The 25,011-nt window shown below is 36.5% G+C and overlaps 1 protein-coding gene across 32 annotated transcripts in view; it reads right to left on the minus strand.

Annotated features, from left to right (window-relative positions):
* Positions 1–25,011, minus strand: part of MYT1L (myelin transcription factor 1 like) — a 331,277-nt gene that overhangs the window by 221,149 nt on the left and 85,117 nt on the right. For 30 of the 32 annotated variants that reach the window (XM_080588548.1, XM_080588549.1, XM_080588526.1 and 27 more), the window contains exon 2: positions 20,198–20,312. In XM_080588548.1, coding sequence (XP_080444674.1) covers positions 20,198–20,312 — 115 coding nt within the window. Of the gene's footprint in view, positions 1–20,197; positions 20,313–22,961; positions 23,496–25,011 lie in introns of those variants that run through there. The other 2 variants (XM_080588529.1, XM_080588528.1) reach the window with 2 other exon arrangements.

Genomic DNA, 25,011 nt, shown 5'->3' on the forward strand with positions numbered 1-25,011 from the left:
AGTGTAATATAGATTATTTTTTTTTATGAACAAGATGAAATGATAATTATCACAATAAATTTTCTAGTCCTTTGCCTCTCTAGAACAGGGTAAATAGGCTAAGAATACAGGATCTAGATAAATCTTTCCTTAAGATTAGATTCACTTAATATTTTACATCTCAGAACTGTTGAATAGGCCATGTGAGCAGAGCAAAATCCCAGACTTTATGAGGATTTTGGAAGATCATGAGTGAGGAATGTGGCAGTAGTGTGCTTTAACAGAATTTTAGATTTCCTGCTTAGTTAATGCTATTCTTCCAAAGACAGAACAGATGCAGAAGACATGAATTTCTAATGATATTTTTGTTGGTAATACAGAATCAAAGAATCATAGAATATTTGGGGTTGAAAGGGGCTTTTAAAGACCATCTAGCTCCAACCACTAGTCATGGGCAGGGACACCTTCCACTAGACCAGGTTGCTCAAGGCCATCCAACACAACCTTGAACACCTTCAGGGATGGGGCATCCACAGCTTCTCTAGGCAAATGGCATATGTTACATATCTGTGTTCCCACATGAAATACACATGTGCTTCTGAAGTTCCAGTGTCAAATGGCTAAAAGTTTAAAGCAGAGACCCAGATTTCCAACTATGTAGAAGAGAGTAAGGATCACATCTTCAGAGTAGGATCTTTTTTACCACAACAATTCTATAGTTAAGAGCAGTTTAATGGTTGCTCTGATCTTTGTCAGTTGTTTACAACCATCACAGGACTATTGTTACTAGGTCATACAATAATGACTATATCCTCTACCTACATTTAGTAGGTAAAGGCAGGAAAAATGTTGATTGATAGTGACTTTGTGAATTATGAGGGATATCTGGTTGGAATAAAATCTGCTATTTTTGTGAATCTAGAAGCCTTGTTCAATTCACAAATAAATAAATAAATAAATAAATAAATAAAAGCACCACCTCTGAGATAATTTGTAATTTTTAGCAACTATAGGTAGAATGTCAGCAAGTTTTACTGCTGAATATTCAAAAACCCATATTCCTCCAAGGAATGTTATATAGCAAAGAGGTCTCTGAGCAATAATAATACAATGAAAACTAAGTGGCTCGTGATCTTAAACAAATGGCATGCATAGGAGTAGTAAAATACTCTTACACATTGTGTATCAAAAACAGCATCAAATCTGTTTATTTTAGCAACAAAAGGCTGATTTTCTTAAGTTAACATTTTCTGCCTTTCATAACACAAAAATCAGTGCATTTCTCCAGTTGTATAAGAGACTCTTTCTCACCAGATTATGCTAAAATAAATTGTTTGCTTTGAAAAGATTTACTGAAGTACTTGGAGAGGAAAGGAGAAAGGCAGGAGAAAGGCAGGAGAAAGGAATTTTAGCAACACACAGCTCTTCTGATTGAAGATAATGCCACATTTGTATCAGTATGTATTTCATTTTACTTTCCCCAATTATAGCTTGGTTTATGTGCAAGTACTCACTATGTATCACTCAGAAACAAAATAGATAAGAATGTTACACATCATTAGGAAGTATAAACTTAATTGTGATGGACAAAGCTCCAAACATCCTAAAGCTTTATTGAGAACTGGAAATGGATTTCTGTCATTTAGTTTTCAGGAAATGAAAGGAAAGTTCATTGCCATCTTAAATATCCATGGCATTGATAAATAAAGTAGTCACCGTGGGATTGCTCTTATAAAAAAGTCCAAAGAATCAGGCCCATCATTCTTAATAATAATAATTAAAAAATGGAACAAACAAACAAACAAAAACAAAACAAAGCAGCAACAAAAACATCACAACCTTTCCAGACACAGCAAATGAACAGAAACATTGGTATGGTTTTTATTCCAAATATATAAACATGAACTACAATATGCAGGACGAAAAATGATTCTGTAAATGAATATTTCTATTTGAATGCAACAAAATCTCTTTTTCTAGTGCTTAGACTCTATTTCAAATAATCAAGTAATGTGATTATTGTGCCATATGTGAAATCCAACAGACACAAAAGGTCCCTTTTTGCATATACATTTAACACACAGGTTTGTACAAACCTAGTGGGAGGACAGCATTTACTAGCTCCATGAAAATTTTTTATGCTTCTGCTCCACTCATAATTCCTGGTTCATATCCACATTTTAAGCTATAATTTGGCATGAAATATAGCCAGCATGAGACTATGTCCCATTTTCTTGAACTGTATATGAAGTAGACTAATTTTGCATGCTTATGTCTGTTTCATTTATAGAAAACAGTTCAGTTTTGGTAGTTATTTTTCTGAAGGTTCATTTTCTTGACCACCAGCTCACATCATCTGGGATCTAGAAATTTCCCATCTCCTGGAGAAGGATCTATGCTATTTCTCTTTGCTGTCCAGCGTGACCTAGTATGGATAGCTCCTGAGCTCTACAAAATTGTTCTGAATTACCTCCACGAAATGTTCTGGCCTATTTACCCTGCCATGTTAGTCAAGATTTAAAACTACTATACGAACTGGAAACTGCACAATGTGCTCAAAGCTGAGTGAGGTGGTGGTGGCTGTGGAGGCTGCAGCTGATCTAGGCTTTACACACTTTTAGTCTTAGCCTGTCATAGGAAAATCTGTCAACTTTGATAGTAATTAAACCTAAGCCATTATCCTTTGTGTGAACTAGAATCTGGCCATGCTTTTATACAAGTCTTGCAGCAAGAAAGAAGACCAGACTATCTTCTACAGTTGCTGAATCATTCTGTTTGAACACTCCAGTCCCAGAAAACAGATCTTCCACAGTAGATGGAGCTAACTTAGAAATAGTTAAAACGTCTTAACATAGGTGACTATGGAATATATCCCTACATACATAAACCTGAGTGATGAAGCAGTGAGAACACAGTAGTATCAATAAAATTTACATCCACCTTGGGCTAACCCACCTGCCAAGCCAAACAGGACATTGTAAACATAATGAACATGGTCAGTGCATAGCTCAGCTCCTCTCTCTTACACCTGGGTTATTCTTATCTCCACAAAGAATTCTTCCTGAGTTGAGAACTAACCATTCAGATCAAAGAGCTACTTCACACAATTCAGATACTCCTGCTGTGAAAACAGATGTATATACCTCTTTCTCTCCTCTAGACTAGGTACGTATTTGTACTAGGGACTCTTTATTACCATTCATCTTCTCATTTGTATATGCACTCTCAATGCCTTCACACAGCCCAAAAGTCCCTCTGAACTGACTTGGGCCATATAGATCAAAGGAGAAAGAAACTGCTGTGCATACACTAATGGTTTGCAGGAAACCTGATTTACAGTAAAAGAACAAGACAGAGGGAAGTCTAGGGGAACTGGAACAGTGGTGAAATATGAGTAAAAGTAAGTATCTGTGAGAAGCCTGAAGGTAATACAAACAATAAAGGAGAAGTATCAAGAGAGGAGTGGTGGATAATAAAGCAATGGACAGAACTGCATGAGTGAAATCAGGGTTTGGAACAATTCAGTTGTCTTAAGTTTAAAACTTCCCAATCTCAGTGGTATTACTCCTATGAGACATACCATCAAAGGCAGTACTTATAGAAGCCATTGATTACACTACTTGAGTGTAATCACTGTTTTCCTTCATTCCATGATGTCTATAAAGTAGATACTTTAATACCTGTGAAACAGCATTATTTCTATCTTATTGATGAGGACCTGTGCCACAGAAAGATAAGATGAGACAGAAGATGTGAGGCAAGGCAGGGAAGTGAACACAAGTCTTTCATATTTATTCTAATCAATCTAACCATCATTATTCTCTTTCCCCACATCCAATATTCTTGCCCTCATTTAAAATACTCCTCACCAACTCCATTATACAGCTTAGGTTGTCTGTCCTCACGTATTTTTCTCAGATCATGTCCTCTTCCAAGTCCTATGCCAGCAGAAGAATGAGGCAACAGGATGACAAAGCAAAGTACAAAGAAGTGAAAGAGTCAGAAGCAGTAGAATAAGAGATCTGGGTTGTGAGGTTTCCAAGAAATTGTATATTTTGAAAGCATGGGAAGTAAATACAGCAATTAGACAATGCAAAGTATTCCCTGATACTACCTAGTTTCCTTTCACAAGGAATACCACTATCATAAGAAGATATTAGCTCAGTTTTTCTTGCAGCTAGCTATATTTTCCAGAAATGTTTTAGAAAAAGTGATGCAAATCTTTACAAGCTACAGAGGACAGAAGTAAATGCATCATCTTTTTTAATATTTTAAATTTAAGATCAAATAATCATTAGACAGTCTTCAGATATAGAACAATACAAGAGTATACAGATAAAATTATCCAGTCTGTGGTAAGCAAAAATACAAAGTAAACTGATGATCCTTCTGAATTTAAAAATTATATAAGTGTACAATAAGTAAACTGTACTCTGATTGTATGCCACTCTGCAATTTAAATAGATTGGTATTGCAGCATTTTTCTGCATAGGTCCTTTCCAAGCTATTACACTACATTAAACGGTCTGTTGAGTGATGAAGAGAGTAACCTACTCAGCTGTTACTGGGATATATAGAGAGGTGTATGGTAACTAAAAAAAAAACAACAAACAAACAAAAACAAAAACAAACAACAAACCAAACAAACACACAAAAAAACAACAACAACAACAAAATCACTATCTCTAATTTCAGCACTGAATTCTGGAGCTGCATCCATAAAACATCCCGAAAGTCTAGATTCAGGCAGCGTAATCTGTCTAGATTTAAGACTGATAATCAGATAAAGCGTACAGAAATGGAGAGAAAAAACAGAAACACTAAAGTAACAACAGGCATGGTAAGCATCTAGCAGGACTAGAGTAGTGTGCCTGTAGATAGGGTCAGGTTTTCAGACCAGTCTTTGGTGCATCACTTCTGTTTGTTATATTAGAATTTAGTTTCAATTTTGAACTAAGAAAATGAGACTCATATAACTTTGTCCTAGGATCCTCAGAAGCTCTGGTCACAAATTTAAAATAACCTTCACATGAAGAGAATTTTAATCAGTTTCCTGCTCTCCAAGGGAAAATGAAGCAGCAGAGAGGAAAGACAGAGGAATAACCAAAATATAATGGTAATATTTGAAATGAGTATGCAAAGAGATAAGAGATGGGTGGTTGAAGGCACAGAACTGAAAAAGAGAATTTGATGATAGTGTTCTGTCTTGAGAGCCAGTAGGAATGAGAAGAATGTATGTAAGCCTAGGAATCCAGCCAAGGAATTATGAGATATGAACTACAGACACTGACTGCTAGAAAGGTACTGAAGACAAGAAGGTAAAGAACAACCACTTGGGCAGTGCTCAGGGTTAAAAAAAATAAAAAAAAATAAAAAAATGAGAGAGAGAGAGAGAGAGAGAACAGGGGATGAAGTCAGTAGGATAGTGAGAACTAGAACTGTTCTGCTAAGGGCATAGAATTAGGATATAAACAGAGTTACAACAGCTGTAGAAAAGAGGGTTAGAAAAAATCCTTGAAAATTGAGCAGAAAATCACTAATGACTAGAAAACCTATTGAGAACTCCTGGGAACCAAATTTCAGTTTCCCATGATTCCTGTACCATCAGCAAATATCTGTGGAGCCTGATAGGAATCAAAAAATGTATTTTGTATCTTATTCCCCCAGCAGTAATTTTCACAGAAATGATGCCATGTATTTCTTTTAATAGAAGGATGTTACAACATGGTGTGGGGGATTTTAAGGTTCCAAGCATCCTCATAATTCAGATGGGTGTTAAAATATTCTTATGGATTTGTATTTTTAAAATCTTAAGTGGGTAGGTACTCTTTATATACAAGTGGGTACTGTTTCCTTCTTCCCTCTGCCTCCGCTTCTGCCTCTCCCTATCCCTTCCCCTCCCCCCCCCTTTCTTCCTTTCCCTTTCTTTCTCTTTTTCCCTCTTTTCCTCTCTGTCACACACATTTTTAAAATAAGTTTTTTTAACATGACCAAATCAAAGATGTCAGAAGTGCCACATTCCCTATATAACCTAATTTTTTCCCCATTTTGTGAAGGGGCATCATGATGGAGACTAATTGCATGACTCATATACCATTTTGCCCAGAAGACACCTGCCTCATACAGTGTACAAGATGGCCTTGCTATAATGATGAGCCAGAACTGTGTACTGAAGAAGGTTCATTTCTTGAAGAATTTTGAAGAAATGATTCAAAAAACAAAAAGGGACATCATTGAAAGATGAGAAAGAATGGTTAAAGCAATTGAATTTCATCCTGGAAATTAAGATTCTATCCTTTCTTGCCAAGTTCCCATGGTACAGGTAGTTACTAAGAGTATGTTCTTTATTTTCATTGTGACTCACCAAGATATGAACTTGCAGGTGTTAGATGTTCAGAGACACAGCTGGAATCAGTATGAGCTGAGTTGGGAAAGTTCTTTTTAACAGGAAGGAGTTGGAGTAGGCTTTTGGACCTAAGCACCTCAGATTGGTCTTGTAAATTAGTGGCAGCTTCTGAATGTAACTTCTCTGGGCCATTGTTCCCTATCTATAAAATGGAAATCACATTATCTTACCATCTCAGGGGTCTACAGTAACACTAATTTAATGTTTGCTCATCACTTAGATGCTATAGCAATAATCACTAAGAAACCCCTCAAAGGAACTTATTAATTATAAATAATTAATAATTAATAATTCTGTCTTCAGAGCAGGACTTAAATACTCTATTAAACAAGATATGGGGCCATACACTGCAAAAACATCAAGAAAACAAAATATTGAACAGCTGCTCATTAAGTGACTATCATATATTCTGTGAGCTGAATGAGGAAAAGATCTTGTAAGAAAAATCATATGTGATCATGTAATTAAAGAACTCTTCATAATGCATACACATGGGGGAGGTTAAATTAAATTGCCCTAACAAAGTTAATTCTGGCATGTATTGGCTTTTGACTGCTTGGACTATTTAATGTAGATTTTCAATTTTCAACATATAATATGAGGTAACTGAAGATCCTGCTGAGTGAGATCTGATTAGAAGATGTATATTAGCCATCTGTATTTGACTAGTTCAAAACAGAATTTACTTTTAACTATTGGAAATCCAGTATTGGAATAATTTATGACAACTGGAATATTGGAATAACTATTTCATTGCCAATTATTCCTCTTTTCTACAAAATGTTTGGATCCATATTTTCACCAAAAGTTTCCTTTATCAACATAAACAGCAGAAGAGGGAGGATAAGGTATAGAGAGCATCCATATAATATAACAGAATCACAGAATCACAGAATCGTCGAGGTTGGAAGAGACCTCCAAGATCACCTAGTCCAACCTCTGACCTAACACTAACAAGTCCTTCACTAAACCATATCACTAAGCTCAACATCTAAACATCTAAAGACCTCCAGGGATGGTGACTCAACCACCTCCCTGGGCAGCCCATTCCAATGCCTAACAACCCTTTCAGTAAAGAAGTTCTTCCTAATATCCAACGTAAACCTCCCCTGGCGCAACTTTAGCCCATTCCCCCTCATCCTGTCACCAGGCACGTGGGAGAACAGACCAACCCCCACCTTAATACGGCCTCCTTTAAGGTAACTATAGAGAGCGATAAGGTCGCCCCTGAGCCTCCTCTTCTCCAGGCTGAACAATCCCAGCTCCCTCAGCCGCTCCTCGTAAGACTTGTTCTCCGGACCCCCCCACCAGCTTCGTTGCCCTTCTCTGGACTCTCTCGAGCACCTCCATGTCCTTCCTGTAGCGAGGGGCCCAAAACTGAACACAGTACTCGAGGTGTGGCCTCACTAGAGCCGAGTACAGGGGGACAATCACTTCCCTTGCCCTACTGGCCACACTGCTTCTTATACAAGCCAGGATGCTGTTGGCCTTCTTGGCCACCTGAGCACACTGCTGGCTCATATTCAGCCGACTATCAACCAGTACTCCCAGGTCCTTCTCTGCCAGGCAGCCTTCCAACCACTCATCTCCCAGCCTGTACCTCTTCTTGGGGTTGTTGTGCCCCAGGTGCAGGACCCGGCACTTGGCCTTGTTGAACTTCATACAGTTGACCTCAGCCCATCGGTCCAGCCTATCCGGATCCTCCTGCAGAGCCTTCCTCCCCTCGAGCAGATCGACACACGCACCTAACTTGGTGTCATCTGCAAACTTACTGAGGGTTCACTCGATCCCCTCATCCAGATCATCGATAAAGATATTAAAGAGGACTGGCCCCAGTACTGAGCCCTGCTACAATACAGTACTTCAAGCTGCCTATCATTGTTACATGAAATAGTTAAACAACATGCATTCAATGAGCAATTTATGACTGAATCTCACAAGTAAAGAGCATATTCAGCTTCTGTTAATTTCAATGTGTTTCTCAGGACTCCAGAAAGTCAAACTGCTAAGAAATGTAGAGATTAGTAAGGGTCAGCCTCCATGAATACACATCATTGCGGAGCAAGAGTTCCCTCAGTGCAGTCTGTATAGAAATTCTCTAAGACTTCACACCGAAGGCTACTCCACTGTGTCTTCGTTATTGTACTTGTTACTGGGCTCACAGTTTAAATGGACGTTTTCCAGCTTTGTAAGATTGTAAATAAGAAAAAACGTTGTCCCATAAACAAGCCAGTATTTGTTGTTCTTGTCTGAAAGCAAATGAAGACCTTTTCTGGTGGACATTCCTTTTTTATACAGATTTCTTGTATAGAATAAAGTATCTTGTATAGGATAGGTTTTAAGTGGTAATGTTCCTTGAAAAGTACCAGTAAATAATCTGTTTAAAATATCTTAAGAAAATCATGTAGACTACATCTGGTCCTGAAAGATTTTCGCAGAAGAATTTAAAACTGACTTTTTACTACTCATCAACTATTGTTAAAAAAAGAACAGCTGCTTTGAACTTAGAAAAGTGGATTGAAATGCTAGGATATGTATAAATATTTATAGAGGTAGAAGGAAATGCCGAGAAATGCAAGTAGACATTTAACAGTTTTCTTGAAATATTTCAGTGAGTTATTTACTTAACCCATTTCAAATTTCCGATGGGTTGGACACTTAATTTACATGACAGCTTCTGTGAATACACTTAGATGTCCATCTTTACCTAATAACTTCTAAAATCTGAACTTTAATTCTAATATTTTTGAATTTCAGTATTCCATAGAAACTAAAATAAGCCTTTCTAGCAAGAGAAGCTATTGACAAAATAATAATTAAAAAAATATATTTTTTGGGGACCATACAGATTTCTAACATTACTTGTATTACACTCCAGATAATTCAGGGACTGAAAAGGGGTATTATTACAAGAAGGAATGCTGACAATTAGATTAAGATGTACATGCTAGCCTTGATAGTCAAACTTCCAAAAGTAGTCAGTGGTTATGTAGTCAGTTACATCTATGAAGCTTAGAAAGAGGTTCAGCAGTCCAGTCACTTGCTGTCCCAATACCATTGACAAAGAAGAGAGCACAGAAACCTGCATGTAAACACACGTATTTTTGCATCTTAACCAAACCTTGAATAAAACACCACAACAAATAAAACACCACAACTAGACCAGATCATGTTGCTCAAAGCCCCATCCAACCTGGCCTTGAACACTTCCAAGAATGGGGTATCCATAGTTTCTCTGGGCAACCTGTTCCAGTGCCTCACCACCCTCACTGTAAAGAATTTCTTCTGAATATCTAATTTAAATCTACTCTCTTTTAGTTTAAAGCCATTACACCTTGTACTATCACCACACTCCCTGATAAAGAGTCCCTCTCCACCTGTCTTTTAGGCCCTCTTTAGGTACTGAAAGGCCACTATAAGATCCCTCTTGACCCTTCTCTTCTCCAGACTGAATAACTCCAATTCCTTCAGCCTGTCTTCATAGGAGAGATGCCCCAACCCTCTGATCATCCTCAGGGTCCTCTTCTGCACTTGCTCCAACAGGTCCATGTCTTTCTTATGTTGGATGCACCAGAGCTGAACACAGTACTCCAGGCGGGTTCACATAAAGAGCAAAGTAGAGGGGAAGAGTCACCTCTCTTGACCTACTGGTCTTTCTTGCAATGCACCCAGGATATGGTTGGCTTTCTCGGCTGCAGGTGAACACTGATAGCTCATGCTGAGCTTCTCACCAACCAGGACATCCAAGTCCTTCTCCACTGGGCTATTCTCAATCCATTTTCTGCCCAGCCTTTTTTTGTGTTTAGGATTGCCTTGGCCCAGGTGCAGGACCTTGCACTTGGCTTTGTTGAATGTCGTGAGGTTCATACAAGCCCATATCTCAAGACTGTCCAGGTCCCTCTGGATGGCTTCCCTTTCCCTCCAGTGTGTTGACCGCACCACAAAGCTTGGTGTCATTGTCAAACTTGTTGAGGGGGCACTCGATCATACTGTCCATGTTACCAACAAAGACGTTAAACGTGTTAGTCTCAATACCAACCTCTGAGGGATACCACTTGTCACTGGTCTCCACTTGGACATTGAACCATTGACCGCAACTCTGTGAGTGTGACCATCCGGCTGATTCCTCATTCATCAAGTGGTCTATCCATCAAATCTATGTGTCTCCAATTTGAAGATAAGGATGTTGTGCAGAACAGTGTCAAATTCTTTGCACAAGTCCAAGCAGATAACATCAGTTGCTCTTCCCCTGTCTGCCAAGGTTATAATCCCATTATAGGAAGCCACCAAATTTATCAGGCACAATCTGCCCTTAGTGAAGCTACGTTGGTTGCTACCAATCACCTCCTTATTTTCTATGTGCCTTACCTTAATTTCAAGGAGGACCTGTTCCTTGTGTTCCTTTCCAGATCTTTTCTGACACTGAGGTGAGGCATATATTTAAGCATATATAGAAGGTAAAACCTTAAGGATGCAATTTTTTTTAAAGTGTGCACTGTCTGGCTTACCATGGCTCAAAGGAAGTCTGTGTCTTGCTGATGAATAAACAGACTGCGTACTAGGTTTTTTTTTTTCCCCTAATCTGTTATGTAAAGAATACTGACATTTTCACATAGCCAGCTCAGTAGGTACTTGACAACATGTACCATATACACGTCCATAAATTTCAGAAGGTTAAGTTGCTGTCTCTCCTGCTTGCATCATATACTATATGTTTCCACTTAAACTTTGGACTCCTTGGCTTTGTGTTCATAATCAAATTTTAAGATAAAGAGCTTGTTACCATGGAAATACCTTTTTGGCTTAAAATGTTTATCACATGACCATTTCTTCAGTTTTCTACAATCTATAAGAATCATCATTCCTCTGTCATGTTTACTATCCCTTATTTCTTAATAACTTTTATCTACCTTACAAAATATGCATTCAGAAGCAGATTCGCAAAGGGCTACGGTGACAGAAAAATTTCAGAATTAAATACAATATTTAAAATCTGAATGAAATTCCACACCTAATTTTAAACTCCTTTTCATCCCTGACTTTGTATTTCAGTTTCAGTAATATATTTTATTGTATTATCTCATTTTACATACTAAACACACGGTACTGACTATTTCTGTGATTCTGAAAATTTTTGCAGTGCATTTTCCAAGTACAAGTTCAGTTATCACAGCTTTCTTTAAAGTTAAATGCAATAGCTTAACACAGACTTTTGGATCTTATATTGTCTACAGCAAATTGCATCAGGTTGATGAAAGCATACATATTTTATTGCTATGAATCTACCTTTACTTTTAATAATAAAATAAATTGATTTTACTTCCCATGCACATCCAAAGCAATTTTTATTGCTATTCACATATTTGAAACCATTATAAATAAAGGCAGCTAAATACTACAGCTCTGAAAGACAGGAAAAGTAAGGTAGTTAGTCAACATTTGCATGTGACTTGAATAGCTCAATTTAATTTGGGCAAGGAGGAAGACCCAGGAAACTTCAGGCCAATCAGCCTCACTTCCATCCCTGGAAAGGTGATGAAGCTGCTCATTCTTGAGACCATCTCTAAGCATGGGGAGGAAAAGAAGGTGATCAGAAGCAGTCAACATGGATTCATCAAGAGGAAGTTGTGTTTAACCTACCTGATATCCTTCTACTATGAGATGACTGGCTGGATGGATGAGGGGAGAGCCGTGGATGTTGTCTACCTTGACTTCAGCAAGACTTTTGACACTGTCTCCCATAACATCCTCCTGGGCAAGCTCTGGAAGTGTGAAATCCATGAGTGGATGTTGGGGTGGATGGAGAACTGGCTGGATGGCAGAGCTCAGAGCATTGTGCTCAAGGATGCCCGGTCTAGTTGGAGGCCTGTGACTAGTGGTGTCCCCCAGGGGTCAGTACTGGGCCAGAGTTATTCAACTTACTCATCCATGGCCTAGATGAAGGGACAGAGTGCACCCTTGTCAAGTTTGCAGGCAATACAGAGCTTGGAGGAGTGGCTGACACATCAAGGCCCTGTGTGGCTATTCAGAGGGACCTGGACAGGCTGGAAAGTTGGGCAGAGAGGTTCAGCAAGGACAAGTGCAGGATCCTGCACCTGGGGAGGAACAACCCCAGGTACCAGTACTGTCTGGGGGCTGACCTGCTGGAGAGAAGCTCTGTGGAGAGGGACCTGGAGGTCATGGTGGACAACAAGTTAACCATGAGCCAGCAGCATGCCTTTGTGGCCAAAAAGGCCAATGGGATCCTAGCCTGCAGCAAGAGGAGTGTGGACAGCAGGTCAAGGGAGGTGATCCTCCCCCTCTACTCAGCACTGGTGAGGCCACACCTGGAATATTTTGTGCAGTTCTGGTATCCCCAGCACAAGAGGGATGTAGAATTTCTAGAGAGGGTTCAGTGTAGAGCCATGAGGATGATTAAGGATTGGAAGGATTGGAGCATCTGTCCTATAAAGGAAAGACTAAGCAAGCTGGACCTGTTTAGCCTAGAGAAGAGGAGATTGAGAGGAGATCTTATCAACCTCTACAAATACCTGAGGGGACAAAGTAAAAAGGATGGGGCCAAATTCTTCTCAGTGGTGGCCAGTGATAGGAAAAGGGGTAATGGGTATAAGTTGAACCACAGGAGGTTTCATCATCATATGAGGAAGAACTTCTTTACAGTTTTGGTGACAGAGCACTGGAACAGGCTGCCCAGAGAGGTTGTGGAATCTCCTTCTTTGGAGACATTCAAAACCTGCCTGAATGCAATCCAATGTAACATGCTCTAAGTGACCCAGCTTGAGCAGAGGGGTTGGACTAGATGATCTCCAGAGGTTCCTTCAAACCTCAGCCATTCTGTGATTCTGTGATTTCATGTTTTAATCTGTGGAATCCACTGTAGTTTTGGTCCCTGTTACTTTTGAAAAATAGGCCATCTTTTTAAGTGGTAAAATATGGATTTTGGCCAAGAAGCATCACAACCTGAAAACAGTAAATTTGTTGCAGAGCTTCTGCATCAGAACACTGCTTTTCCAGCTTCAAGTTTCTTAACTTTCTTGCTTAATCTCACATAGTTTTACAGACCATATTTCTGAAGCCTTTTTTTTTTTTTTTTTTTTTTTTTTTAACTGAAATACAGTTGAGATTATTTTTGGCATGTTTACACTGGGTCATGAAACAGCATGTTTTGGCACCTGCTAGCCTCTCTAGCAATCTGCTTACTCCAGGCTGTCATCCTTGTGCTACTCCTGGGTGTGCATCTGACAAAGGTCTTGCAGGTTTGTTGGGATTTGGAGTTTTGCAAACAATGGAAGAGTAGAATGTGAAAAACTTCATTGGGCTTCAAGTGTTTCAGACAGATTACAGACCATTACTTGTTGATTTTGTCTTTTAAATATATAATAAATGCTGTTGGTCATTTTTGTATGTTCCATTGTATTGTTTACAGTTGATACTTAAAGCAAACATAACAGTAACAATGAACAACAAAGAACCTTTCTGTGAAAATCATTTTTTAGCACTTGAAAATCCTCATCATGGGGACTTGCAGCAATATTGCACTAACCAGCTTGTCTAGTGGGGAGTTTAATGAAACTCTGGCACTAGCAGTAATGATTATGGTGTGGATATAATTTAAATTAGTTTACTAGCCTAAATTGATTGCATATGTTCAGTTCTCTATCTATGTGCAGAGATTTCAGGTTGAGAAAAAAGTATTTGTTTCCCACTCTGAAATGCTTTACAAGGACCATTCAAAGCAATGATGAGATCCTGTACATGCAAATTATTAATAGGCAGTTTAACAAACAGGATGATACCCCTGTGGAAATAGTGGAATAACTGATGATTATATATTATATATAAATTATAAAAAAATAAATAAAATAAATGAATAAATAAAATTATCAGATTATATAGATGTATATAAATTACCTATTTATACAACAGAATCTACTCAGTTTTCACATCATAAAGTATTAAACGGGAGAAGATAGGTGTGTATTTTTTTTATTTTTTTAATTTACCACCAAGTGACTGTAGATCATGTACCCCGGTACCATGTAACCAGGACTTACATGGAGGAGGAAAAGGTTCTTCCTGAAAAATAGGATACTCTCCTCTGACTTTGAGCTCTGACTCGGTACCTATAGACATAGAATTCATTTCACTTCATTTTAGATATTTCCAATATAGACATCAGCGTCTAAGCTGATACCTAGGTTTCCTTTATTCTCACTAGTAAGGAATATACTATTATAGAGTGTGATTCATTTGACCTATTTAGTTGTCTACCTTATAAAGGGATGAATCATGCCCTAAAAGTGTCTATTTCTCTCTATTGACTATAAAGGCAGCCTAACCAAAGCCAATTTAGATACAAAAGACATCTACATTAGGACAGACAAATTTCACCCTAGAAGCCATGAAAGGAGCACAACAAGAGTGAATATTATTTTCAGCAATATTTAACTTCTGTAGGATTTTGAAACAGAAATCCATCCACAAGGTCAGCTGGGGACAATACTACCAAGACCTGCTGAGAAGCTCTGCCTTGCTCTGTCCAAAACCACAGTCAAGCAGCTCACTCATGAAAAGCGCAAGGTGACTGTGAAATGGAAGTCCTACTCCCTTTGCAGCTTCTCAAAAGTGTGTTTGGAAGAAAAAAGGAAACTTTTAGTGCTCTCTATTCCTTCTTTAAATTTTGTTTGTAATAACATTAATGAGATCATACTACAGTCATAAAATGTAAAAATGTATTTGTATTTGTATACAGAAAGGGCAATATAAACATTGTATATGTTTAGTTCATAAGAATCTGCATATGGCTTGTCCTCCTGCCACACTTTAAAAATAAATAAATAAATAAAACTTAAAAAAGTTTCTTATTATAGCTTTGATACAGTAGAATACATGTATCTTCAGTTGACTCTAACTACTTATTTGATATGATTCTTCATAGTTTTTATCAAACATTTTCCTTTCCGTGACATTCTTCAGTACACTGAAGATTAATATATTAATGTGCTTCTGTACCTCTTTTGTCTCAGTGTATGAAAGTCATACAAAACATATAGGTTTTTTTAATAAAAACTTTATCTCTACAGTATGAAATGTATAGTTCTGACCTAAATCAACCCTGATCTAAGTTCTACTTGACCAGTTAAGTCGTTCTCTTAATTCCAGTTGGCCTTCAAATTAGTCTTCTGTGTCTTTCTTGGCTTCAGAATAATTCAGTTGCATATAGCAGCTAAGCAATACTTAATCATTCATTTGAAGTGGAAAAAGCAAATCATGCATATGTGTTATTTTTTTTTTTTTGTCCACCAGAATTTGCAACTCAATATCCATAAAGACAAAAGGATCATTTATGATCACATAAAAAAGAAATCTAAAAAATGGAAATTGGTTGAAATAAACCTGTGACAACACTTCTTCATAAAATGCTAAAAAAAAAAAAAAAAAAGTAGAAAAGGGAAGATTCACCCTCAAAAAGAGAGAATAATTTAGCAAAATTATTTTTTACCTCTTCTAATCTAATTACTCCAAAACTTCCTAGGTGTTTGCTACAAAAAAATATCATCTCTATCATCATTAGATTTATCTTACAAAACATTTTTACTAATATTTTGTTTCAACTTGCTGTGCAGGGATTTAAACCTATAACTCCTAGTGCTGTGATGAAAGACTGTGCCCTTGATAGTGGGTTTAATTTGATTTTATATCCCACATATTTTCAGGATGATTTAAGGATTAAGTATTCTGTCAGGCTGAGCTTTATATCCTTTAAAACATAGGATTTCTTTTCCTGCTTCTTATTGGTGGTATGGCCCTGTCCTGACATTTTTAGCTTTAACATAAATGTTCTCTTTGGCCTGCTAACATCAGCAGAAGCCTGTGATCAATCACAGTTGGCTGGCCCATGCAATATAAACAACCATGTCTGTTCACAAGAGCAGAGATGCTGCCTAGAAACCGTAATTTAAAGAGCCTAGTGCCTCATTTTTAAAACCACTAAAGTCTGGAGAGAGAGGGGGGGAGAGAGAAAGAGTACAATTCTACATGATGATTTCTACTACTTAAATTTACTGTGGTAAATTATAAACTGTAAATTTAGCAACATGTGACATTTCGATTGAGGAATTTTTCTTTTTTAGAAGGTCATATTAGGGAGGCTTATACTACCAAGAACTAATATGAACTCATCATCATGACAGTATATCTGTAATACTCTGTCTGAACTAACATAAGTCATTATTTTGCTTTCTACATCCTTGCAAGTCTATCAATACCCTTATGTAAGAACAGTATGATAGAGAAGCATAGAAAGTTGATTAAGGAAGATAAGATTTATGAACGTTATCATTGGAGTAACTAAGATACTGAAAAGACACCTGATTGTACTTCAAAAGCAGAGAAAATCCCTGGTCCTTAGGTCTTGCTGAATTTTGCTCGGTACTTAGCTAAGTGTCTTTTAGGAAGTTTGTAACATAGACAAAGTCTGATCTTGTCTTCCCCAGCTTCAAGCTAATTCTCTAATTAATGGACCAGAGGTTTTCTCATTCCCTGAGGCACTGTAGAACAAGCAGGAAGAATATAAAGCTGGCTAAGAAGAATGTTGCATACCACAAATTCATACACTGCCTAATTAGGGTTGCTTTACTATTGCTTTTCACTGTGATGGTAGGGTAAAATGAATAAAGCAGCGGGGATAAGGTGGCTTAAGATTCTTAATCTATGATTTTTTCTTCTATAGATCTGTATCACATAAGAAACCATCCCTAAAAATATCAAATAACTATATTTAAAAATACTTAAGATGTTATACTTTTCATTGGATCCATAATATACTACAAGATGGGACTTAATATAAGACTCAGAATGGTTTTCTATCTGTCATCTTTTGAAGTAAGCAATCCTCAGAAATACCATTCACACAGAGAAGGGAGCTTACATGGGGTTTTGGGGGTTAGCACCTAAGTTTTAAACTGATTTATTCATTTCAGTTATGTACAACTGTGTGCCTGTCAACCTAACAGATAAAGGTAATAATTAACAAAATGTGAGCATCTGATATTCCTCTGCAGATATGAGATCAAGTTTTAGACATATTTCATGCAGGCAAAAAGAAAATGATACAAATCACATTGCAGCACGTTTTAATCTTCAAGGTTATACACTTACAGAACTCTAGCAGTCAGTAAGACTGCAAAGTCCTATTTGTAAGATATCAGTAGTAAATTTGGGACACACAAGAAAAAAAAAGTTAAATATTTCAATTCAGAATCTTTGAGGTTGTGGGTAACTACTTATGAGTTATCAGTCTTTTTTGTTGGGGCAGGATTTATTTTTATTTTTTCTTTCCCCTAGGCAAGTAGTTCTTTAATTGTCTCGTTCTGTGGAAAACTCTACAACAGTGATATCCTGCCATGAATCCATTTAGTTTTCTCAAACTTTAAAATTATTTTATTTAGCAGCCCACTAGAAAGTACTAAGCAAACTACACAAGATCCCAAAGCACAGCACAAGAGGTTTTATGACCTCAACCTGCCCAACTGAGAAGACATTCAATCATGTCTTGCATATTCTCATCTTCACAGATTTTAATACCTTCTTCTTATTACACTTGTATTTCATAGAATCATGGAATCATTAAAGTTGGAAAAGACCTTCCAGATCATCTAGTCAAACCATCCCCCTACCACTAATATTACCCACTAAACCGTGTCCCTAAGTACCACATCCAAACTTTCTTTAAACACCCTCAAAAATGGTAACTCCACCACCTACCTGGGCAACCCATTCCAATGCCTAACTACTCTTCCTGAGAAGAAATGTCTCCTAATTTCCAAACTGAACCTCCCTTGGTGCAACTTGAGGCCATTCTCTCTCATCCTATCACAAGTTATCTGCAAGAAGAGGCTGAGCCCCTGCTCCCCACAACTTCCTTTCAGGTAGTTGTAGAGAGCAATAAGGTCTCTCCTGAGCCTATTTCAAATTACTGTTGCTTTCCACTGTGATGTGTTGTGTCTCAGCAATTCATCACAGTAGACTGGGGAAAATAAATCAGTTTTCTCATATATTTAATCCAAGTTTTTCTTACAATAACTTAATTACTATGCAATTGAATAACTGATTCGTTTTATCTTATTTTAGAGTGAAATATAACACCTCTCCACATCTTTCCTTAATTAGTATATTTGTAAGTTTTTTTCTGCCTTTATAACCACTTAGTAACAGAAAATACGAAAAATTCTGCAAATTATTATTGTTGTTATTATTATTATTATTATTATTAAAGGAGAATATAAAACTGAGCACAATATTGCATAGAATATTGTCTGAAAGCTTGGTAATACACAGCACAGCAGGGAGAGCTACTTTGTTAGATTGTTTTAAGACATAACTTTCATTAACAAAAATGTCCTATAAACATAAATTTTAACTTTAATAGGTATCAGAATAAAGGTTAGGAAAACTAGAATCTAGACATGATTCTATTTTCATTTCCTGTAGAGCTTTGGTATATCACTCAAATTTTGTTTGCCTCATTTTCCTACCTTAGAATGAAGATCATTAAGTCCATGTATCTAGACAAAAACTTCCGTGTTTATAGAGAAAAAAAAATAAAATAATAAGTCCTCTAGAGAGGATAACATTAATCAGAATAGCATGTGCTTTTTTTCTGAGTAACATCAAATTCAGATATTCTTATTTGTTGCTTTTTAGAATGTAGTATAGAATTCCTAAGTCTAACTACATCTATAACTGCTGTCCATCATCATCAAAAGAACCAACTCAACAGACCAATATATGTGTCTTTATCTTACGGTTTATTCAGCTTTCCGATAAACTTTTCACTAATATTCCTTTGACAAGTGGGACCTATGACTATTTGTGGAGTTTATTTCCAAAATAAAATATGTATTTTGGTGTTCTCTTTGAAAAACAAATAAACATGCAGGAAAATAACTAGCACAGCTGTGTCCTACTACATTAGTTCATAAAACTGCAAAAAACGGCTTTCCAACAGACGCCCTTCATGGAATCTAATACTAGCCTTCTGGATTTCTGAGCAACACATGGGTTTTCCAGAGAATTCTATAAAAGAAATAGGATGTAAAAAAGCCTCTATGATGAACACTAAGTATGTTTTGTATATTCCACATATGTGGAGTGCAAATGTATCCAGCATTTTGCACAAGTTTGCAAGCAATGCTTAAAAATATATACTTCAAAACTGAAGTGTGTTGTAACATTACCATTCTCTTAATTCTGTTCATTCACTTTTTGTACACTTATATATAAGTGCATATACTTGTTTGTTTTTCACGCCAGTGTATGATAGCTACAGCAAGTGCCTGTAGGTAGGATATCACTAAGGGAAGCCATACTGTATGTATAAATACAAGTATAAAAAGAAGTAAATAGCAATTTTGCCAACCTCTCCATCCTGCTCAGTGGAAGACACCGTTACAGTTTAGTGAAATAAAACCTCCTATTTATTTAGGGTTAACTACTTTTCTGATTTCACAGTGAAAAGAATTGCATCATATCCAGGTCCGTAAGGATTCAGGCACTCATTCCTGCTCTGTGCAACTTCAGCAGCAAGAATAATATATGCATCATCTAATTTAACTGCAAATGACTCTTTTAGCATGAATTGTGTGTTTAAAGATGATGCACAACAGAACTCTTAGATGCATCCCAGAAGTCACGCAGCACCAGGCAGATAAGATCACAATGGTTACCAAGAGTAGCAAATGGGAAAAGCACTACAGGAAATGAACTCTTGTCAATAATCTCAAGAGAGTGCTATATTTAGGTCAATTGTACCTGAAATCGTTTGGTGGGGTAATTGCTCTTTGGTCCAGACTCTGCTCTCTGAGCCTGTCAGAGTGCTTGTAGGTCCACTGGATTGGAGTCACCAATTTTCTTTCAGATTCATTTTCTAAAAGAAAAAAAAATAGCTTTACTACAGGATAGAAAGCTTACAAGGAACAGAGAAAATCACTTGTGTTATTCTAGCTTTTAAAATAGGCTGTCAATAAATGCATTTAATAATAATAATAATAAATATCTAATATCAAAATTAATTCCTCAGTTTTATGGAATAGAAATTTATTCAATTACTCAGAGTTTTTATTTGACCCTTCAGAGACTTTCCACATCAGTAAAGTATTGTGATTAGAGCAATCTTTTGTTTTTGCTGATCACTTAATAATCAATGCAAGAGTAGAACATTGTTCTTAAATCCTATGATGTATCCCAGTGCAGCATTATTCTGGCTTTAAATTGGGTTGAGCCCTTGTCTGATAACACATCCTGTGGTTTCATAATTTAAGAAGTTTTATGCATGTATTTAGACAAATCTGATAAATTCAGTTTTAGGAATCCAATATAATGAGCCACATACTGACCCTTTACAGCAGTTAGTTGGATTCATACAGGTATCAGAAAACAACACCTAGCCTTTCTATCTTCTAATTTCTTAGAAATGATATAATATTCTGCTTTGATAGCACAAAGTCTCCAGCAGTACTATTCTTTCTTCATATTAAAGTGTCATTATTAATAGAAAGAATTTTAAAGTAAGGAAAAGCCTCCTCTAGAAGCTATTACACATGTGTTTATCTTTTGCACAGACAGATACAACATCATATTTGTAGTCATTACTCAGTGCTTGTGATTAGTGTGTACCATAATTAAAGAAAACGTCATGGTATAACTACACTGCAGAAAAATAAAACTGTAATTTTTATTTTAAAAATTTACAAAGGGAGTAGGATCCACTGCTGAAAGCTGCAGTAGGTGCATCAGTTATTTTAGCTATTGTTTCTTGTGTAGAACTTCAAATTCAAAGATACTCATTAAATTGAGTAGATGGCAATAACAGACGAAGTGTTAATGGGGCAGCAGTGGAGCGTGTCAGGAAAATGAAGAGACCCTGAGGGGCTCACCATGCTGTTTATGCTCAGCTAAATTCAGCAGCATTACCATAAATCCTCTAAAAGATACTGTACTCAATTTCTTACATGTTACTTTTCAGGCAAGAAAATATTCTACAAGATGAAAAAACAGGAACAGAAATATGATTAAAAACTATTTACATTAAACAAACCATTTGCATGTAAATACACTAAGTATTCTTTTATTACTTTTTTTCATTTTTAGAAAAACAAGGAGAGGGGCTTTTCATCTTCAAAATAATGTATGAATCTATGTGAAAATTTCTGTAACTTTGCATAGGAAAAGTCTTTTTCACAAATGAATCAACATTTATTTCATAAAATTATTTCATAATTTAAGAATCAGGTCTCAATATCAATTTCTCACATACATAGTTCAACTAGCTAAAACAGAGTTATGCATAAATCCCATAACTTTTCATAAGAATCTAAAATTATTCATTTTTAGCTTTTTGTTATTCTTCTAAGGTGACACTCTGAGGGCATTATTTAATCTCAGGAAAGCATTTTATTCTCTGTAATTATATGAGTAAACTATTAATTCCAGTAATTTACTGCTTAAAAAGAAACATTAAAGTTTTATATATAGTTGTGCATGCATCATCATGATGGCCTTAATGTGACTTTGATCTTCGAATGAACTTTTCCAAAGTAAGGATAGACTGATTTACTGTTAGGGAAAAAATGACTGTAATGCACTGTGTAACTTCAAGCATAAAGTCAACTGCAGGTAAGAAATAATTATCTACTGAATAAAAGTGCCAAAAAAAACAAAAAGAAGTCTTTTAAGTACTTTATATGGTCTACCTCTCTATTTTTGCTTAAGCAGTATATTGGTATTTACCAATACAGGTTAAGTAGCTCTGGAGAACGTGGCACCGGGGTTTCAGCACCAAGGCCAGAGGCCATGAGCAGCACGGCGGGAGGGCAGCCCCGCACCGTGCATTATTCACTGCCACTGGCAGCTCCAGCAGCACGCACACAGCAAAACTTTGACTTTCACAGCAAAATTTGCCATACAAGAATGTGCGCACTCCTCACAAGTAAAACCTTTCAGTTTTCAAAATAAGAAGATTTTCTTTCAAGAGGTGGTGTAAACAAAATGCATGTGATCTTTAAATCCTAATTTACTGCTGAATTTTAAGTATATTTAAAAATTAAATTGCTGTCTTTTTCTTCTTTTCTCCCAATGACAAAGAAGTGTCTGGTTCTACTTATGACAACATCACTCTTTTGACTATTGGAAACAATGGGCATTAAAGATGAAAATGAATCAGTTTTTATATACATGAAGATAAAGATAAGGGCCTCCACAACACAGGCCTCCACTGTGCACCCTTGACCTTCCATTTTAAATCTGAAAATCTGATATCCAACAACTCTCTTTTGTTTATGGGGAAGCACTGTTTTGCATATACAAATCACCCCTCTGAAAGTGCAATATATATTCAGAAACCTGCCTTAATATCAGCTTAACAAATGCAAGCACAGCCATAGGCAACTTACTTGCCCTTGAGAATAATGGAAAAATAAAGTCCCTACAGTTTTATATTAAAACTCTGCTAATGATAAAAAATGTTTATTTTCAGGACCCCCCCCCCCCCCCCAAAAAAAAAAAATAATTCAATTACCCTTGCAGAAGCAGAAACATGGGGTACTTGTAACAAGCTAATGTAGAGACTTTCCTTACTGCCTGCCACCTAAGAAAAGAATATTTATAAAGCAAATTAAATAACAGGGCCTCTAAGATGCCTCAAGTGATGCACTTAATACAAGAATGGAAAAAAACATCTGTAATGGATATCTTATCCTTATGACCAATAGATGTTTTAGTAGCAGCCAAGAAACTTCCACAAAAAAGATAAATTCTGAATGATACTGAGAACAAGTAGTTTCCACAAAGGTCATAAAGAGTTCTTAATTATTCTTATACTTGAATGTTGAGAAGAAAAAACTAAAACCGTAAAACAAAACCACAAGGAAACACCCAGCTCTACCCTACCCTCACGTAAATGCCTTCTGCCTTTAATATCCTCTCAGTCGAACTGAATATTTTAACAGCAGTAGTCACTTACATTGTTTCTTGCAGTGATTTAATTTATTTTACAGGTTTTACAGGAAAAGGTGAAATAATTGCAACTATTTCCAATAGTTGGATAATTTAAAAAACTTATTTAAAGCATTGATTTAATATTAATATTTATGAAACACTTGTGATTATGGACAGATTTTAGCAGATGACAGTTTACATAAATTTACAGACACCAAAGCTATGTCTCTAATTATTCTGAATAATGAATGAATAAAAATACAGTGGGCCTCATCCTGCTTCTGCTGATGTTAGACGGACTTCTATCATGCTTTTCAATGGAAACAATATCATAAACACAAACTCTGGAAACAAACATTAAATCAAAGGTCAAAAAGTCAAAGGTCAAATGTAAAGATAACAAATTAAAAATAATCTGAAGAACAACTAACCTTTTTGTTTTTGTTTTAATCAGAATATGAAATTTGAATCCAGCTATGAGAAAAACAGAACTTAAAGTAAGGCAAAAAAATGTTTTCCCTACCATTAAATATTAAGGCATTACATTTTTTCCATCAACAACACTTTTAAAACTATAAACAAGTGTAAAAATTTATGTAAATCTATCAATAGACAGTCTTACTGTCATTCCTGCTTTAAGATAAATGTGTCCCAGACTTGACAAACATTATTTTACATAAATTTTTAAAAAGATGATTAATAAGGGGTCTGAAATATAAAAATAACAGAGACAATGACCTTCATCATAGGAAAGAAATATCTGAAGTTGCCATTTAGTGCTCCTGGAAATTTTCAGAATATCAGCATTGAAAGGACACAGTCCATGAGCACCCTGCATATCATGTTTTCTGATGTCAAGTGTATCTTAGGTAGGACTAATGGCTCAAAGAATCAGTTGCCAAGCAAGGATTTGAAACTCATGAATAAAATGCACAACTGGCACTGAGGAGTTTAAGGGAAGGTTGCATCTATCTCTCAAACAATAGATAAACAGTTGTCTGACTGTGAGGCACAATGGAGATAATGGGTAACAGCACACTAATAGCAGAGTGAAAAACCTCAGGTCTTTCCTAATTCTAAGAGGCAATGAGGATGGTGAACAGAGAAGGAAAGTCTTCATAGCATTACTCATGGCTCTTCCAAAATGAACAGCCTGTCCAATGTTAGGACTATAAGGAATCTGAAAATTTCCTTAAGTCAGAGGATGGCACCCCAACAGGACTGGGTGACTCAGAATGCTGTCCTCTATCTTAAAATTTTACAACAAAGCAATTTATGTTGGGAGAAATGCTGTTATATTAAGAGCAATTGATTTGGTAACATTTCAAAAGTCAACAAATACTTTTTTTTTTTTAATGTTCAGATTCACCTCCTCTATACAGTGTTGACTGGAGAGCCAGAGGAGAAGAAAATCAGGCAGGTAATCAGAGGAACTTGTCAATGATTAAACTAAGTGTAGGGCAGAAAAATTATGTGACTTTCTGGATCATTCCTGCTGTTCTCCGAGCAAACTAGAGGTAACAAAAGTGTCTTAATAAATACTAATAGCCAGACAAAAGAAAGTGTAAAACAAACAGAAAACAATAACTCATAGATTATAGATCTATACACCATACACTGTAGATTATGAA

This window comes from Anser brachyrhynchus (genome assembly GCF_964034855.1).
Source record: "Anser brachyrhynchus genome assembly, chromosome: 3".
Taxonomy (NCBI): Eukaryota; Metazoa; Chordata; class Aves; order Anseriformes; family Anatidae; genus Anser; species Anser brachyrhynchus.